At 45.2% G+C, this 18,808-nt stretch overlaps 1 protein-coding gene across 1 annotated transcript; it reads left to right on the forward strand.

Annotated features, from left to right (window-relative positions):
* The first annotated feature begins 2,340 nt into the window (after positions 1–2,340).
* Positions 2,341–16,793, forward strand: gins2 (GINS complex subunit 2). Its single transcript, XM_067997515.1, has 5 exons — positions 2,341–2,503; positions 4,420–4,534; positions 6,664–6,763; positions 8,661–8,787; positions 13,728–16,793. The coding sequence occupies exons 1-5, from the start codon at positions 2,414–2,416 to the stop codon at positions 13,851–13,853; spliced, it is 558 nt and encodes a 185-aa protein (XP_067853616.1). The 5' UTR covers positions 2,341–2,413; the 3' UTR covers positions 13,854–16,793.
* The last annotated feature ends 2,015 nt before the right edge of the window (positions 16,794–18,808 follow it).

The raw sequence follows: 18,808 nt of genomic DNA on the forward strand, positions 1-18,808 counted from the left end.
CCTGCCTTGTTGAGGTGCTGTCCTTTAGATGAGATACTAAACCGGTCTGCCTGTTCGGTTTGGAATGCAAAGATCCATTGGCATTATTTGAATACGAGCATTGAGTTCTCCTGCTGCCTTGGCCAATATTCCTCTCTCAATCCAAAGCCACCACAAAAAACAGATTAAACCGGTCATTTTTCATAGAACCATAGAACCATACAGCACGGAAGGAGACCATTCGGTCCATCATGCCTGCGCCAGCTCTTTGAAAGAACTATCCAATTTATCTCCTTTCTTTATTATTTGTTCTCAGGATGCAATCAAAACTGACAAGGTTGCATTTATTGGCCATCCCTGGTCGACCTTAGAAAGTGGTGGTGGGCCTTTACTTTGAACTGTTGCTGACCTTGTAGTGATGGTGCTCCTACCATGATGCTGATTAGGGAATTCCGGGATTCTGAACCCAGCTACAATGAAAGAATAGATATATGTCCAAATCAGGACTGTGTGTGACTTGGAGGGGAACTTGGAGGTGACGGTGTTCCCATGACATTTCTGCTCTTGCCTTTCTCAGTGGTAGAGCTCACTGGGCTGCGAGGTGCTGCAGAAGTAATTTTGGTGAGTTGGGAAAGTTCCTCCTGTAGATAGTACATCATGCAGCCACAGTGTGCCTGTGGTGGAGGGTGGGAATTGAGTTCAATGGCCGGGGAACTGACCGAGCAGGCTGCTTTATCCTGGGTGGTGTCGAGCTTCTTGAATGTTGCTGCACCTGTACTCTTCCAGGTGAATGATGAGTTTTCAATCACACTTCCTTGTAGAGTTTGGAGAGGTGTTGACAAGTCAGGAGGTGAGCCAGTCATCACAGAGCCTCTATCCTGGTCTTGCAGCCAGAGTGTTGATACGACTGGTCAATGGTGACCCCCAGGATGTGGTGGTGGGATCTCTGCAATGCTGCTGCCGTTGAAGGTTAGGGAGATAATTGGGCTTTTTCTTGTTAGAGATGGTCATTACTTGGCACTTAGGTGGCACAACTGTTACTGCCAATTATCAGCCAAAGCATGGATCTTGTCCAGGTCCTGCTGTAGGCTGGCATCATTGTGAATGGAGCTGAATACTGTGGAATCATTAGCGAACTGCCCATTCCTGACCTTATGTTGGAGGGCAGGTCAATTATGAAGTAGCTGAAGATTGTTGGGCTAGGAAGACTTCCCTGAAAAACTCCTGCAGCAATGTCCCGGGGAGACAACAATTAGCCTCCAACAACCATGACCATCTTCTTCTGCATCAGATATGACTTCAGCCACTGGAGGGTCTTCCCCTTGATCCCATATTGACCTCAGTTTTGCTGGGGCTCCTTGGTACCATAATTTGGTTATACGCTGCCTTGATCTCTCCTCTGTTGCGTCCATGCCTGGGTCAGGGCTGTGATGAGGTCTGGAGCCGAGTGGCTTTTGCAGAATCCAAATTATGTGTTGATGAACAAGATATTGGTGAACAGGTGCCACTTGATGGCACTGTTGATGAATCATTCCATCAATTGATTGTGGGATGTTGCTGGCATAGAATGAAGCTGCGTTGGCCTACATAACATCAGTCACTGAACTCCGAAAAGTGATTCATTGTATGAAGTGCTTTGAGAAGTTCTTTTCTTTTTGAATGCAGGAGAAAAATGCACATTCCTAATTTCTGTGGTCAGCCTTGATCCAAAACTGGACAGCAGAGGAGCAACTACATATAACATTTTGGATGGGGCATCAGAGGAAGTTTCAAGAGTTGTAATGGGGGAGAAGGGGAGGGCACGACCCATGTCAATAAAAAATTGGGGGAAGACATGCTGCACAGATTAAGGATGCCCAGAAAACTCAGCCCCACGGGGAGGTATATGCCTGTTAGAAGTGAGCAATGGGATTGGATTCCACCTATTGCCTGGGCTGGGGAAGTGAGCAAAAAAAGTAAGGTTTAGGTATCAATTAAATGTTATATTGGACACAGATTCAGTAACATTGCCTCCATGGACTTTACAATTTCCCTTAATTTACCTAAAGAGCAACACGTCAAAAAAAGCAATTCATTGGTTGTAAAATGCTTTGGGATATCTTGGGGAGGTGATAAGGCACTAAATAAAAGCAAGATCTTTAAGTCCCATTTGAAATTTGCAGCACCTACTAGTTGAATAACAATTAAGAAAAAAAAGTTGTACTTTGGTAAAAAGTGATTTTTTTTTTAAGCTGACATTTTGTCTCTCCTCTAAAGGGTTAACAAGCTGCCAGTCAGGGTGGGGAGACTGGACTTTGATGGGCGGGGCTGACCTCTGCTGAGTGACAGGTCCGCTGTTTCCGGGTTGTGTTTGCGCGGGAAGCTGGCGGAGGGTTCGGCAGGGTCGGAGGGTTCTGGCGGGATATTTAAACCCTGAGAGCGGCGGGTAGGAGCCATGGACCCCTCGGAGGTGGAGTTTATCGCGGAGAAACAGAGTGTGACAATTATACCCAACTTTAGCCTGGATAAAATCTATTTAATAACCGTGAGTCTGCGTCCAACCGTGGCCGGTGTCGCTAGAGGAGAAGGGGAGGGGAAAAAGGGGCGAAAGAGAGAAGGGGAGGGAGGAGAGAGGAGAAAGAGGGGAGGAGGAGGAAGGGAAAGGGGGAGGAAAGGGGGAAAGAAAGGGGGACTGCTGTGTATCCTCTTTATATTAAATCTTTTACTGGGGCAGCACTGTGGGCACCCAGGCTGTATGGGTCGTTGTGGGCTGTAAATCTGTGTAAACGTGAGAATAATTGACTCTTTCATTTGCCTACAGTTAGTTAAAGCTCTTCAAAAGTAATTTAGTTATAGGTGAAGCACTTTGAGATATTTCTCAGAAATATGTTACAGAGCTACATAGATGCAAGTCTTTAATAAACTAGAAGGTTCTTTTTTTATTTATTTGTTCATGGGATGTGGGCATCGCTGGCAAGACCAGCATTTATTGCCCATCCCTAATTGCCCTTGAGAAGGTGGTGGTGAGCCGCCTTCTTGAACCGCTGCAGTCCGTGTGGTGAAGGTTCTCCCACAGTGCTGTTAGGAAAGGAGTTTCAGGATTTTGACCCAGTGATGATGAAGGAACGGCGATATATTTCCAAGTTGGGATGGTGTGTGACTTGGAGGGGAACGTGCAGGTGGTGTTGTTCCCATGTGCCTGCTGCCCTTATCCTTCTAGGTGGTAGAGGTTGTGGGTTTAGGAGGTGCTGTCGAAGAAGCCTTGGTGAGTTGCTGCAGTGCATCCTGTGGATGGTACACACTGCAGCCACAGTGCGCCGGTGGTGAAGGGAGTGAATGTTTAGGGTGGTGGATGGGGTGCCAATCAAGCGGGCTGCTTTATCTTGGATGGTGTCGAGCTTCTTGAGTGTTGTTGGAGCTGCACTCATCCAGGCAAGTGGAGAGTATTCCATCACACTCCTGACTTGTGCCTTGTCGATGGTGGAAAGGCTTTGGGGAGTCAGGAGGTGAGTCACTCGCCACAGAATACCCAGCCTCTGACCTGCTCTTGTAGCCACAGTATTTGTATGGCTGGTCCAGTTAAGTTTCTGGTCAATGGTGACCCCTAGGATGTTGATTGTGGGGGCTTCAGCGATGGTAAATGCTGTAATATTTTTTGAACCTGGATCAGGAGGGCTTTCAATGGTTCAGTGCATGTGATAAATAAACTGTTTGAATCCAGGCTCATTTGAAATTAAACTCTCCCTAATCAAATCTCACTGATTTGGGTTTAAATATTTTAATGAATTTTACTGCATGTATGTAAATCAGTAGAGCTCCATATCTTTAAATAGGTTTGTGATGTTTCTCACTCTTTTGCCTAAATCTCACTCCTAATATTGTCCTGATCTTGGCAGCTCCAAACTGCAAGTGTAAACTGACAGTTTTAACCCCAACTGGCCAAATCTTGTTCATTTTATTTAAAAGTGACCTGTATTCACATGTCACTCTTGAGACCTTAACTCAACTTCATATGTTTGAATGGGCTTGTAATCTATCATTTGCTGATCTTAAATGTCACACTTAATATTTCCCTGATGTTGAAAGCCCTCCTGATCCAGGTTCAACAGACAGAGGAAATCTTTTCCTTCAATCATCAGCACTTGTTTGCATAAATTTTATTTTTTAAAGAAATCTTGCCTTTTAGTTTATGAAAGAATAGACTTACATCTATGTAGCTCTGTAACGTAGCTCTGAGAAATGTCCCAAAGTGCTTCACATATAACTAACTATTTTGAAGAGGAGTAACTGTTATGAAGGCAAATGCAGCAGCCAATTATCTTGCCAGAATCCACAAACAGCAATTGGGATAAATGATTGGTTAATCCATTTTTGGTGGTATTTGATTGTGTGTAAATTTAATTTGTATGTACATTGTATATAGCCATGGTGAGTTGTGTTTTTGATGCCTATTGTGTACAGGGAGATTTGGGACCTTTCAATCCTGGGCTTCCTGTTGACGTGCCTGTGTGGCTTGCTATTAATCTGAAACAGAGACAGAAATGCAGAATCGTTGCGCCAGACTGGATGGATGTGGGTGAGTTGTTCTCTTGGTGTGTTTGTGCTTCAGATAGGAAACTAATGGATGTATAAATTTAAATACTGTTTGTTGCTACCCATGCATTTATTTTTTTAGTTTTCCCCAGGCCTCCCCCATGCTGTGGCTGAGAGGGTAGGTGACTTGCTTCCGAGTCCATGTTACTCTTGAGGTGCCACTGGCACTTCTATGTTGTCATAACAGGTTTCTAGGGGAGCAGCACTCAAAGTCTGCACCGTCCTTATGCTGCTATACCCCTTTAACTTGCTTCAAGGCTTGTTGGAGACTTGTGATTCCATAGCTAAAAGGGAGAGCTTTGTATGTTTGCTGTTGTTAGGTCTTGTATAAGTGGCAGCCATTCAATGTAAAGTGCTTTGTGATTGGCCTAGTGAAACCCTAGTTGGCTGCGCCTGTTGGCGATCTAATGTGCTGTCCTGCCCAGTGGCATTCTTTTCAAATGCTGTCATCCTGAGGAAAAAAGAACTTGTATTTATACAGTGGCTTTCACAGCTTCAGGACGTCTCAAAACCCTTCACGGCCAATGAAGTACTTTAGAAGTGTAGTTACTGTTGTAATCTAGGAAAATATGACACAGCAAGGTCCCACAAACAGCAATGAGAAGTGACCAGATAATCTGCTTTAGTAATTTTGAGCGATAAATATTGGCCAAGTAAACTCCCCTGCTCTTCATATTGTGATGTGGAGATGCCGGTGATGGACTGGGGTTGACAATTGTAAACAATTTTACAACACCAAGTTATAGTCCAGCAATTTTATTTTAAATTCACAAGCTTTCGGAGGCTTCCTCCTTCCTCAGGTGAACGATGTGAAAATGAAAACCTCGAAATGAAATCGCATTTATAATTCACAGAACAATGCTTGGTGAGTACAGACAGTTTTTTCAACTGCCCGTTGCCAAGGCAATCAGTGTGCAGACAGACAGGTGTTACCTGCCGGGTCTCACAGAATATACAAATCAACAAACAAAAAAAAACAGAGATAGAGAGGTAGAAACATAGAAAAGACAGCAACTGACCCGTTATATTAAAAACAGATAACATTTGTTCGCTGGTGGGGTAACGTGTAGCGTGACATGAACCCAAGATCCCGGTTGAGGCCGTCCTCATGGGTGCGGAACTTGGCTATCAATTTCTGCTCGACGATTTTGCGTTGTCGTGTGTCTCGAAGGCCGCCTTGGAGTACGCTTACCCGAAGGTCGGTAGATGAATGTCCATGACTGCTGAAGTGTTCCCCGACTGGGAGGGAACCCTCCTGTTTGGCGATTGTTGCGCGGTGTCCGTTCATCCGTTGTCGCAGCGTCTGCATGGTCTCGCCAATGTACCATGCTCTGGGGCATCCTTTCCTGCAACGTATGAGGTAGACAACGTTGGCCGAGTCACAGGAGTATGAACCATGCACCTGGTGGGTGGTGTCCTCTCGTGTGATGGTGGTATCTGTGTCGATGATCTGGCATGTCTTGCAGAGGTTACCGTGGCAGGGTTGTGTGGTGTCGTGGACGCTGTCCTCTTGAAAGCTAGGTAATTTGCTGCGAACGATGGTCTGTTTGAGGTTGGGTGGCTGTTTAAAGGCGAGTAGTGGAGGTGTGGGGATGGCCATAGCGAGGTGTTTGTCCTCATTGATCACATGTTGAAGGTTGCGGAGAACATGGCGTAGTTTCTCCGCTCCGGGGATATATTGTGCCATGAGATCTGTTGCCCCCACGTGAGGGGGCAGACGGGACCTCGGTTTAACATGTCTTCTGAAAGATGGCACCTCTGACAGTGCAGCACTCCCTCAGTACTGCACAAGACTGTCAACCTAGATTATGTGTTCAAGTGGGGTTTGAACCCACAACCTTTGGACTTGGGCCAGAGTGTTACTACTGATCAAAGACTGATACCTTGAGGGGACGAGCAGTCCATGATTGCCTATTTCCATACAACATTTTTAGTCAAAAGGCACGTAATTGTCTTCTTGCTGCATTCTGTGACAATGTACAGCTGACTTGCTATCAGCAGATTAGCCCTTTAATCTGCACTCATACAGTCTTCAATTACAGCATAAGATGTGAATATAAATTGGGTTTAATGGTATGGGAGATGTAACCATTTTATATTGCTGTTCTTCAGAAAAACTTGAACAAATCAAGGAACAGGAGCGTAAAGAGGAGACCTTCACCCCGATGCCCAGCCCACACTACATGGAACTGACCAAGTTACTGTTGAATCAGTAAGTGGTGTACAGAACCCAACAGGTGCAATAACAATGATGCACGTCCTTTCTTTCCTGTCCTCTTCTAAAGGTGTTGACTTCTTGCTGGGATACAGTTCCACAGGTGTCCAGTCACCCTCTGATGCCTGTCCCAATTAGCCCTTATCTGTGAGTGTGAGCTTTGGCAGCGAGAGCTGGCTATTCAACTGTGGTAGGTTGAAGAAACAGGAAGTGCTGATATTACAGCCAATCCCGATGCAGTCGACGTTCTTTGGCCACACTCACTTCGAGGTAGGTTTGACAGAAAGTGGTCGTGAACTGGAACCGTGGCCAATTTTACTTCTCCCTGAAGTCCATTGTAGCACTACCACCCTGACTGAAATCAGCACAGACTGGGGATTGAATCTGGGAGCTCTTAAAATGAGAAGTTTACAGATTTCCCCCCTCACCCCCATTTTCCTAGGCTACACACCATTCTGCCCTGCCTTTATCACCCTTGAGTGGGACAGCAGGAGATGCAATAAAGTGGCTTGGGACAATTCTCTCCGTTGTCTTCCGCTCAGCCTTTCCCCAATTTAGTACGGACGAGTTTGGGAACTGACTGTGTGGCGAATTGTGGGTGCAAGCCCATAATCCTACACTTATATGCTGAGCTGTGTATTGTGCCCCTGAAAGCAACTTAACTAAATTAGACCAAACTTGTTTGTACAAGCCTTGATGCCAGTGGCTTTTGGTGCTGAAAATTTGGAATTTGCTGCTGATACTATAAATTGCTTTCTTTTGGTTGATTCCAGTTCTGGTTAACAGTACCTTTATTTTAAAACAGTTTAAAGTGTAACTTGAACAACAGATGTAACAGTAAATGTGATTGCTTTTCATATGCAAAGAAACCAGAGGATCATCTCCCAGTGGGTTGGCCAAATTGGGTGTCACGGGACACTGTTCATACTTGTATTTCCCCATGTCACTGGGTTGGTGATGTTAGGCGGGTCGCTGAGTGTAAATTAGAATCCCCTCCCATCGCCATTTCTCCACCCCCAAAAAAAATAGGAAAACTAAGAGCATCACTCCGTGCTGTTCATATCTCAGTGACCAATTCGAAGTAGCATTGGTTAAATTCGGGAGCAGGTCAGCTATAGTTGGTACAAAAGCGAAGAAGAGAAAGGCTGAGTGGAGGGCCTTCGTTTCACTGCCGATGACATTCAGTTTTGACGCCCACTAAGGGTCACTCCTAAGGGCCATCCTTCGGTAGGGCCTGACTAAGGGCAATCTTTCGGAAGGCTACGCAGTGTTGTGGGGGGGTGGGGTTAATGCTCTGTATATACTTCTAATTTTTCAAAATTATTTTTGGGGAGATGGGCATTCTTTGTACACCTGTGAAACAAATAACAATTGGGGATAACCCCATTTGCTATTAACTCCTTTTTTTAAAGCTCTGTATGAACTGGTCCTAATGCTTTCCAGGCAACGACACCTGTTTGGAATGTTACTGCTGAGCATCGCGAAGCCTCTTTAAAAGGTAATGAGGTATTCTGCTGGATCTGACTGCATTCTCTGGCCATTAATTACCTGCCTGGGTAGCCGAGCACAACCTGCATTTGTGTACACAGATGCAGAGCTTTCCCCTAGCGGGCAGAGTGTGAGTCAGTGTGGCATAGGCTGAAGGGGTACAGTCATGTAGTGGTACTGGCCTACCAGTGACTCCAGTCCCATACTATGTGGTTGCTGCTTTCTGAAGTGGTCTAAGCAACCCACAAATAGGGATGGGAAATGTCACCCACATCCCAAGAATAAACATTTTTTTTAGAAAAACACATAACTTGGGTGTTGCTGAGTGTGCTTCATAATCTGGTTGCTGGTTTCAGTGTGGTGGTACACTAGCACTGCTGACTAAATATATTTGCTCTCCCTCCAGTGCCTCAGACAACATTCCCAAAGCTGATGAAATCCGAACCCTAATAAAAGATACTTGGGATACTCGCATTGCAAAGTTGCGGTTGTCTGCAGATAATTTTGTGAATCAGCAGGAGGTACATGCTAAGGTAAGATACTTTTTATTTTAAACCTGGTGCCCACATAGTTCCTACTTGGAAATGTGACTCTCGATCTACATTTTAACACCAAACAACAACTTGCAGTTATATAGTGCCTTTTAATGTAGAACAACATCCCATGGTGCTTCACAGGGGCTTAATCAAAAAAAAAAGCGATTTTTGGAGGAAGTGAGCAAAAGCTTTGTCAAAGAGGTGGGTTTTCAAGAGGGTCAGAAAGGAGGAGAGGAAGGTGGAAGAATAGCCGAGGGGTTTAGGGAAGGAATTTCAAAGATGGCACTAATAGTAGGATGGCCAAATGGCCAGAGCTAGAAGAATGGAGAGTTTGGGGGGTGGGGTGGTTGTAGGAGGTTACAATAATAGTGAGGGGCAAGGTCATGAAGGGATTTAAACATGAGAATTTTAGATTGGAGGCTTTGGGGGACCAGGAGCCAATCTAGGTCAGCGAGGACTGGGGTGATGAATGAGCAAGTCTTGGTGCAGGATATGATAGTTAGCAGAATTTGGATGAGCTGAAGTTTAGAGGGTGGAAGATGGGAGGCTGGCAAGAGAGCATTGGGAAAAGTAGAGTCTGGAGGTGACCAAGACATGGATGAGGGTTTAAGCAACAGATGAGCAGAGGCAGATGCTGGTGATGGAAGTCAGTGGTCTTTGTGATGACGAGGATATTAGTTCGGAAGCTCAGCTTGGGATCGAATAGAACGCTGAGGTTGCAAGTGGCCTGGATCAGCCTGAGATGGTGGCCAGGGCAGGTCATAGAATTGGTGGCAAAGATAGGGAGTTTATGGCTGGGTTAGTTTGGTGGGAGGTTTGGCTTGGTGGTGAAGGGGGAGATGCAGCCTAGGAAGCTGAATGGATGGTCTCAATCTTCGTGACCAAGAAAGTCCATGAGCTCCTTGTACTTGTTAGGGGTGAAGGAGGCAAGGGATTGGGATTTTGGACTTTTGGTGGTAGTGAAAAGAAGCCAGGGATTATCTTTGCGCTCCAGGGTGATCCTGGAGTTTTGATGAGAGTGAGGATAGTTAGCACTTGATGTGGTCCAGCCAAATCTGGTGATAAATGGCTAAACCAGTTGTGCACCAGGTACGATGAAGTCTGCAGCTCTTGGACTTGAATGAGTGAAAATGGGTTCCAAACCAGGGAGGAACAACCAGAATGGGGGAAAGTAAAGGTTTGCTGGGGCACAGGTATCAAAGGTGCAGATGAGTGATTGAGCAAATCAGTTGCAGAACTATCATGGTGAATGGGGAGGGAGAGAGAGGTTTTTTCACCCCTGTTGCCGATGTAAAGGGAGTGTTGGTGGTGAGGGATACAAGGAAGTGGTCAGAGATGGCCTGCTTTTGAGGGAGGAGAGGATTGAGCTGATGCTCAGGTTCAGTGTTATTTCCCACATTTTGTCTGTTTATTACCTGTATTCCCCTCCCACCTACCAAGGTATTAACCTTCAGAAAAAATGTGTTCGTCCCACTGTCTTCCTATTTTTAAAGCCTGTTTATTTAAGCTGGATTTGAATTGCAAATGTCGGTTTCTGGCTTTCCCATAGACCGAAGTTTTCCCTTCCTCATAACACAGTAAAGTTGAGGAATCCTTGTGTAACATTTTTATAATGACAACTTGCATTTATATAGCGCCTTTTAATGAAGTAAAACATCCCAAGGTGCTTATAGTGAATACTTATAGAATTCATGCAACTTTTTCCTGCCGTTTGAGAGGTCATTTTTTTTTTCTCTTTTTAAAATCTGTTCTTGTAAATGAAAAATCAAGTTCCAGGTATCCCTAAATTTAATTTTCAAGAAGTTTGGACCTTTGGGTGTATTCTTTCCTTTCCACTGGAGGGTGCTGTTCTCCAGTTGCTTTCATTGTGAGTACCAATGAATCGATGTGTTATGGAAACAAGTCTCCGACATGACCATTCAGAGATCGCCTCGGTTTCAGTAATTGGCTAGAGTGAGATTTCAGTGTACAGGTGATTGATTACAAAATTATGAGGCGCCTAGACAGAGGATAGGAAGGACCTATTTCCCTTAGTGGAGGGTCAATAACCAGAGGGCATAGATTTAAAGTGATTGGTTGAAGGATTAGAGTGGAAATGAGGAAAAATGTTTTCACCCAGAGGGTGGTGAGAGTCTGGAACTCACTGCCTGAAAGGGTGGTAGAGGCAGAAACCTTCAACTCATTTAAAAAAAAAAAACCTGGATGTGCACCTGAAGAGCCGAGACCTGTGGGGCTACGGACCAAATGCCGGAAAGTGGGATTAGGCCGGGAGGCTCGTTTCTCAGCTGGCACGGACACGATGGGCTGAATGGCCACCTCCTGTGCCGTAAATTTTCTATGATTAGCTCTAAACTTCCGATACCTTTTTTAATTTTTACAAATGCAGCGTGCCTTTATGTGCAAGAAGATGCCTTGGGTATTTTACAATGAGGTGGATACTGAGGATGGGGGAAGAGAGAGGCTAGGATTTAGAAACAAAGGCATGGTCAGAGGTTTTGAGGAGGCTCTTGGGAGGGAGGTGGCAGGGTGGAGGGAACTTTAGAGAATTCCAGAGGAGAGGCAAAGGGTAGCTGAATGAGGGCTCACCTCTACCACCAAACTCAAATCAGATTGGAGCAATGCAGTTACTCTTAAAATGAACTTTCCTCTAATTTTCTCCCATCCTTCCTTCACCTGTGCTGAGGTTCAGTACCACTAGTGTCTACCTGTCCCAAGTGAGTCTGTCTAGATGGTAAAGCCTAGATTTTCTGATTGGCACTGTTGTAAAGCTGGTATTAACCTGTTAACCAATTTTATTTTTAAACACCAAATTTAGGGGGAGGGGGAAGATGTGAGGCTTGTGTTGGCAGGCTATTTGACTGGGTGAGGTGTCCTGCCCACGTGCATAGCGGTCAAGATTACTGGCTGTTTTTCTCCTCTTTCCTCCTTCTCCTAGGGTGCTGAGGCTAGTTGATCACGTCGACTTGGCCCTGACTGAGATCAGCTAACCGAGCACAGACTAAAGATTGACTGTGGGAACCCTCCTGGTTCCATGTGGATGTTCCACACTGGTCAATGACTTTGCCAACTGAGCCATCCGGGGAGCTTCACTGTTGGAGTGTTATCTGTGCCCCGCAGATAGCTGATTCCCCAGTGACGTGACCTCGACAACTCTGCACTTGCTGTTGGTGGCAGGAGATTGCCACCAGTCGCTTGTATAGTTCTGGTGAGTCTATTGCCGCGTGGCTCAAACCCGCTTCTGAGGGGTGGGGGTTCTTAGTTGAAACTAGGAGCAGAACAAATAACCAGGGCCTTTCATACTGCAAAACAATGGAGTCTCACCAGTATGGAGTGGTTGGGGAACATGGTAGTTTGTGACAGCCACATTATAGTCCTGCATTACAACAGTGACTACACTTCAAAAGTACTTAATTGGCTGTAAAGTGCTTTGGGATGTTCTGAGGCCGTGAAAGGCGCTATATAAATGCAAGTTCTTTAATATTGTAAACATGATCCTACCTTTAGTGGTAGAGTTAACAGTAATATCAAATGTTGCCCCAGTGACTCGGATGGTAAATGTGCTGCCATGTATGGGACTGATCCCTATTCACACCAGGTAGGCCCCATGTTCAATCCCCCATCTGTAGTTCTTTAGTTTGCACCCCAGAGGGGGAAGCTGGTGAGTTGGGTTTGAGGAGATCCTTTGCACAGAGGCAGAGTGTGTTCTGTTCCTTTTTAAAACTTGCATTCCTGCTGCCTCTGGTCATGTAACACCCATTGTGGTACTAAGCCGTGCAAACCCGGTAGGTCCCAGGTGTGATTGCCAGTCTGTGCTGAGTAAGCTGGGGGCACAATCAGGGTGTTAATGGTGGAGATTTCCTGGCCTGTGGGTTGGGTGGGGGGGGGAGGAAAGAGAGGGGAATGTTATAACAAGGATTCCTGCCACTGATAGTTATCCAATGACTTCTTCAAGCGTGTGTGTGAGAGGAAACAGGATCGTGGGCTTGTCTTGTGATTCCTTTCCCTCCCACAGCTGAATAGCTTGTCAGCACTCACTTGCCTAGTTTACGCTTGAAGCACTGGAGGACACCCAGCACTGGGTTAGTACCTTCAGGAAAAAAGAGGGAGAGGAATCTGAGGGGGAAAAAGCAACAAAATGTGTGAATTTTTAGGCTTTACCCGTCATTCTAATTACTCGCCAGCACCTCCGTAATGACCTGTGCTGATCTTGGGGAGAAGGACTTGAAAGCAGCAAAGAGGTGAATGATTCAGAGCAACGCTGCCCTTTCCCAATCACTACCTGGTGCTGCCATTACAATGTTCTTACCCACACATCATGGCCAGAGTCTGCAGTTTCCTTATTTCTTCCACCCCTCTTTATTTATCCCCCCTCACCCCCTTTAAGACCCCGGTGTTCTTGTGTCTGAAAGTGATGATCGGTTTCAAGGCCTCTGTTAGTTGGGAGCTCAGAACAAGGGGTTACCTGAGAACACTGGGTTTTACACTCTCTGGTAAATGAGCGTTTGACCTGTGCTCGAGAACCGTGCGTGCGTGTCTACACAATGCACTGGTCTGTCATCTGAGATATCTTGGTCATCTCTTGTCACCTTTCGTGCAGCTCTCAAACTGCCAAACCACCGAGAGAATTGGGCCTAGTGGGACTTCTGCCCTTTTTCTATTTCACACAGGAAGGGAAAGGTGATGTTTATGGGCACTTGCCCAAGGATTTCAGTAACTGTACAAATGTGCAGCCTCCCATAGGAATGCTGGAGTCTCTGCTTTATTTAGAAGCTGAAGTTGCTGTTTATGGCTTCTGAATACCTGTGCGTGAGAGCTGTACTAATGGCTCCCAGTGGAAATGGGCATGGCTGACTCTTTTTTTTTGTGCGTATAGGTTCAGTAGGAAAGTTTAATAAATGTTCGCTCCTTTTTTTTTCTTCCCTCCCCCTTCCAAACAGCTGGACAATCTCACTCTAATGGAGATTAACACAATTGGGACTTTCCTTACGGACTCACTGAATCAGATGCACAGGCTCCGCACGAACCTTCAGCCTGGAGAGAGGGCTCAGTCACAGGACTATTAAGCTGCCTTCGATTTTAAGGAGGTGACTTACAAGGAAAGTTTGGAGAGGGAGAAGGTGAGGAGAGAGAAAACAACATTGGATGATTTTTTTAAGTGTTGAAGATCTTTGAGTTAATTGTTCAGAAATCCATCTCCTACCAGGGAACCAGCTGCGGAACTATTCACCAAGCACTCATTGCCTAAGAATTAAGAGCGTTACACTTTTTTTTGAAAGATCACTTCATTGTTACTGGTGGCTGGGTGAAGCCATTTGAAACTGCTGCTTGCAATGCTCAACTATGCAGCCAGGGAGCGGTTGGGGGGTTACCGCTTGGTGGGATGCATGCCGCAGCAGTGACTGGTGAGTCAGACCCATCTCCTGAGACCTAAATGTGAATCCAGCACACGGAACAAATGGTGATTTCCTCTCAGCGACTGCTGTGAAGGGCCTGTAAATGAATGAGATATTGGCATTCGCAGCTCATTGGAAGCTAATCCATGGTACAAAACTGCCTTCAAATTCGTCGCTGATTAGCCTGCCAGTGAGGGGAAGTAGGGGAGAAAGGGAAAATTTTGTTGGAGATCTAGAAACAGCAAATGCTAGAAATGTCTGGAAGGAGAAAGATTAGTGTTTTGATTTGGACCCTTCATCAGCTGCTTCTTTCAGAAGCTGACTGACCAGTGGTGCAGTTCCAAAACTTCCTGTTTTTTTTTTATCGTTTGTTCATGGGATGTGGGTGTCGCTGGCAAGGCCAGCATTTATTGCCCATCCCTAATTGCCCTTGAGAAGGTGGTGGTGAGCCGCCTTCTTGAACCGCTGCAGTCCGTGTGGTGAAGGTTCTCCCAATCCTGTATCCAATTTCTGTATCCCAATCCTTTTTGTTGCCGGTTTAATTTTCTTAACTGGTGCATTATATTTAACATTGTGGTTTAAAATATAAAATTGAGGGGTGGGAAAGAGAAGTAGTGGATTTGCATTTATAAGTAAACAGCCCATTTATGCTAGTTTTGACAGAAGGTCTTCGACCTGAAACGTTAACTCTGTTTCTTACTCCACGGATGCTGCCTGACTTGCTGAGCTTCTCCAGCATTTTCTGTTTTTCTATGCCAGTTCACTGTCTGACTTACTAGTGGATTTATATTTTTTTTTAATATATTAATACAAAAATGTTGCTCACTTGGGTGTATTTTTCATGTTTTTGTCTAATGCAAATCTGTCAATTAAAAAAAAAATTGTAAAAGATGGTTACCCCAGATATTCGGGTGTAAAGACAGTATCCCTGAGCCTTACAAACTGGGTCGGTTCCAGGTTCGAATCCCACTCTGCTAACTTAGCAATCAGCCAGGATGGGGGGGCGGTGGTGCTATAGGTAGTCACAGTACCCTTGGGCTAGCAAGGGGAAAATTAGCAAGGATTCGTGCTCCTGATTATTACCCAACTTCACCTCTTTGGTAGTGTGCACGTTAAGTCAGGACAGGATGTGGCTTAACTTGCTTCAGGCTCACGAGCAATCACTTGGGTCATCCACGGGACAATCTGTACCAGCAGGTTTCTTGCCATCATCCATCGACCAACTTGAACCTGACTCAAAAGAACAACACCCAGAGCCTTCGAGATGAGCAGAAAATCTGTGTTGCCTCCTTCCGGAGGGGGAAGAAAGGAGAAACTGGAAGAGGTGCTTGGGATCTTAACACCTGACTTAAAACATTAGACCTGTGTCCTGGAAAGTTAACCTGCATCTGCAGTTTGTGCTTTTAACCTGTCTCTGCATCAGGGCTCGTTTTGTAAACCAAGAAGATTCCGACATCAATCAGAATTTTTGCACCCTGCCTCTCTGCAGTTTTAATGTTTTAAGTAACACTTTTTATAAATCAGCTCCCAGGAGCCTAGATGCTGCTACTCCTTTTAATACCATTGTAGATCAGTCGAAGGTCAGGCTGAATAAAAGCAAAGTTCAATTTCATTGGCAGCTTTACAAAAAAAACCCCCAAAAATATATTGGTCTGCTTGATTTTTCACTTTATTATATAGCTGATTAGGGATTGAGCTGGTACATTATGTGGGCCTCCCACTTGAGCTCTGCTTCCCAATTTTATTGTGGTATGTGTATTGGGAGTGCAGACTGATGGCTTATAACTCAACCTTTAATTTTATATCCCTGCTCCTATAATTCTGAGATTAATCTGGTTATAAATGTCTCTCCCCAAGCCAGAATGACCTTATAGTGGGTGTTCTGTGAGCTGGATGGGGTTCTGATGTTGATTTGACCTGTGGGGGGGTGAAGGGATTGCTATAAAGCACCATTCTGGCTGCAGAGTCAGCAGGCAAGTCCCTGATGGTTTTCCATGTCCAGTCCCTCTCCCTTTCCTACATTATAACAGTGACTTAACTTTTAAAGTACTTTGTTGGCCGTAAAGTGCTGTGGGAGGTCCTGAGGACGTGCAACACGCTGTATAAATGCAAGTCTTTCTTTCTCGTACTTTCCTGCGAGATAACCGGTTCGTGTTCAATGGCTTTCAAATTCTGCTCTGTATGTAATCTATTTTCTTGTATAAAATTTCTATTGATGCTCCTGTTAAGGATCAGTGGAGGAGCTCAAACCTCATGAGCTGACCCTGGAGCTTGTTTTTGGCAATAAACTATCCAGTGTAGACTTAACTTTTGAAGGAGGAGCTTATTCCAATGAAAGAAAATTCTGCTCTATAATTTGGGAATTCCCATAAGTCTCATCATGTAGTGTAAATTGTAACTTGGAAAATCCTGGGAGCTAAGAACCAGTACCCTGCTAGTGTTGCATGTAGCTAAATAAATTCATAATGTAGGCTGCTGTATCACTACAGTACTGATGGCCTGCTGGATTGTCACTGGTTTAAGAGCCTGTGGTGCTATTTGTATAAGAGCAGGGAGTTCACTTGTGGTCCTGGCTAACTCCCTACCCTAATTAAAGGTGATACAAAAACACATTAGCTGTCTTTCATCTTCTTGCTGTCTGGGGACTGTTGCTGTTTTTTCTACAGAACAATTGCTGCACTTCAAAAATCACTCGTTGTGTGAAGTATTGTGACGTGTTAAACTTACTTCAACAGCACCACCCTGGAATCCAGCCTTTCCCACCTTAACAGAACCAAGAGCAACAAGACCATGGGGGCACTTTTCACCTCCAAAGCAAACATCACCCTGATTGATAATAGTTACTTCCTCATTGCTTTTTTAAAAAAAATTCAAATTTTACACCATCACCACCTTCTTGGAGCATCTGGGGAGGGGCAATAAATGTGGTTTTAGCTGAGCCCCTGTCCTGAGAAATATTAAAAAAGTGTTAATAAATCAGATATTAGTGTTAAGTGACTAGTGGAGTGTTAACATTCCAATTAGATCTCTTCTGAAAGGATCAAAGGTGTCCAGGTTGAACAGCCTATGCATATAATCTGCATTTGCTTACATAACAGCCAGTGTACACTTCAAACTGACTCATTGTATGGATGTGTTTTGAGAAGAGGGGTATGGTGCTATCTTAATAAAGTCTTCCTGTCAGTATTCAGATGTGAGCTTGACAGCAGGCTATCCAACTGTGGAAGACATCACAGCCAAGCCCAATTCTGTCTTCATCCAACAGCCAAGCACAGGGAGTTGCTGAATAGCCACCAGACGGGGCGAGTATGTTTGCTTTTGCTTCCCTGAAGGCAAGGGCTTCTTGGATCAGTTGAGATGGCTCTGCTGCCGAGATCAGCACAAGCCAGGCATCAAACCTGGAATCATAGAGTTATACGGCACGGATAGAGGCCCTTCGGCCCATCGTGTCCGCGCCGGCCATCAAGCCCTGTCTAATCTAATCCCATATTCCAGCATTTGGTCCGTAGCCTTGTATGCTATGGCATTTCAAGTGCTCATCCAAATGCTTCTTGAATGTTGTGAGGGTTCCTGCCTCCACAACCCTTTCAGGCAGTGAGTTCCAGACTCCAACCATCCTCTGGGTGAAAAAGTTCTTTCTCAAATCCCCTCTAAACCTCCCGCCTTTTACCTTGAATCTATGTCCCCTTGTTATAGAACCCTCAACGAAGGGAAAAAGCTCCTTAGTATCCATCCTATCTGTGCCCCTCATAATTTTGTACACCTCAATCATGTTCCCCCTCAGCCTCCTTTGCTCCAAGGAAAACAAACCCAATCTTCCCAGTCTCTCTTCATAGCTGAAGCGCTCCAGCCCTGGTAACATCCTGGTGAATCTCCTCTGCACCCTCTCCAAAGCGATCACATCCTTCCTGTCGTGTGGCGACCAGAACTGCACACAGTACTCCAGCTCTCTCTTGGCACCGGAGCTGGACATGTGACCTCTGAGTCACCACACTGTGGATGGGTTTACAATACAATTGTCCTCATTTTGGAGACAGCGACTTAATTAAGCTGGTGGTTTACATAGAATTTTGCAGCATAGAAACAGGCCATTTGGTCCAATTAGTCCATGCTGGTCTTTATGCTTTAAATGAGCCTCCTCCCACCCTATTTCCTCTAACCCTAGCACCATATCCTAGTCATTTCTCCCTAATGTCTGTATCTAGCTTCCCCTTAAATGCAACTATGCTAAGTCACCTCAACTACTCCATGTGGTAACAAGTTCCACATTCTAACCACTCTGGTTTCCATAACCTGTTCAATTTCTAAATAAAACAAAGATGTAGAAAGCACTAGCCCAGGCATGTTCTGAATAATGATTTTTTTTTTCCCCCCATCGATTGTGGTTTTCTTCATTCCCCTGTTTTTCTGAAGGCCTTGACGCCGACTGGGCTACAATTCCACAAGCCCCAGTTTACCCCCACCCCGACCTTGATAACTCGCCCAAATAGACGTTCTTCATGTGCAAGTGGACAGTGAGCGTCGGCAGATTATTTGATCGTGGAGGGCATCATCGCTGAACGAGGCAGCCACACGCACGTTCCAGCAGGGCTCCATAAATAGTGATCAGGAGTGGAAACACCCTC

Source organism: Heptranchias perlo, chromosome 16 (assembly GCF_035084215.1).
Source record: "Heptranchias perlo isolate sHepPer1 chromosome 16, sHepPer1.hap1, whole genome shotgun sequence".
NCBI classification, from domain to species: Eukaryota; Metazoa; Chordata; class Chondrichthyes; order Hexanchiformes; family Hexanchidae; genus Heptranchias; species Heptranchias perlo.

Coding starts and splice junctions, on each gene's coding strand:
- gins2 (XM_067997515.1), top strand. CDS start 2,414: ATGGACCCCTCGGAGGTGGAGTTTATCGCGGAGAAACAGAGTGTGACA. Junction 2,504..4,419: donor ATAAAATCTATTTAATAACC/GTGAGTCTGCGT, acceptor TATTGTGTACAG/GGAGATTTGGGACCTTTCAA. Junction 8,788..13,727: donor AGCAGGAGGTACATGCTAAG/GTAAGATACTTT, acceptor CCTTCCAAACAG/CTGGACAATCTCACTCTAAT.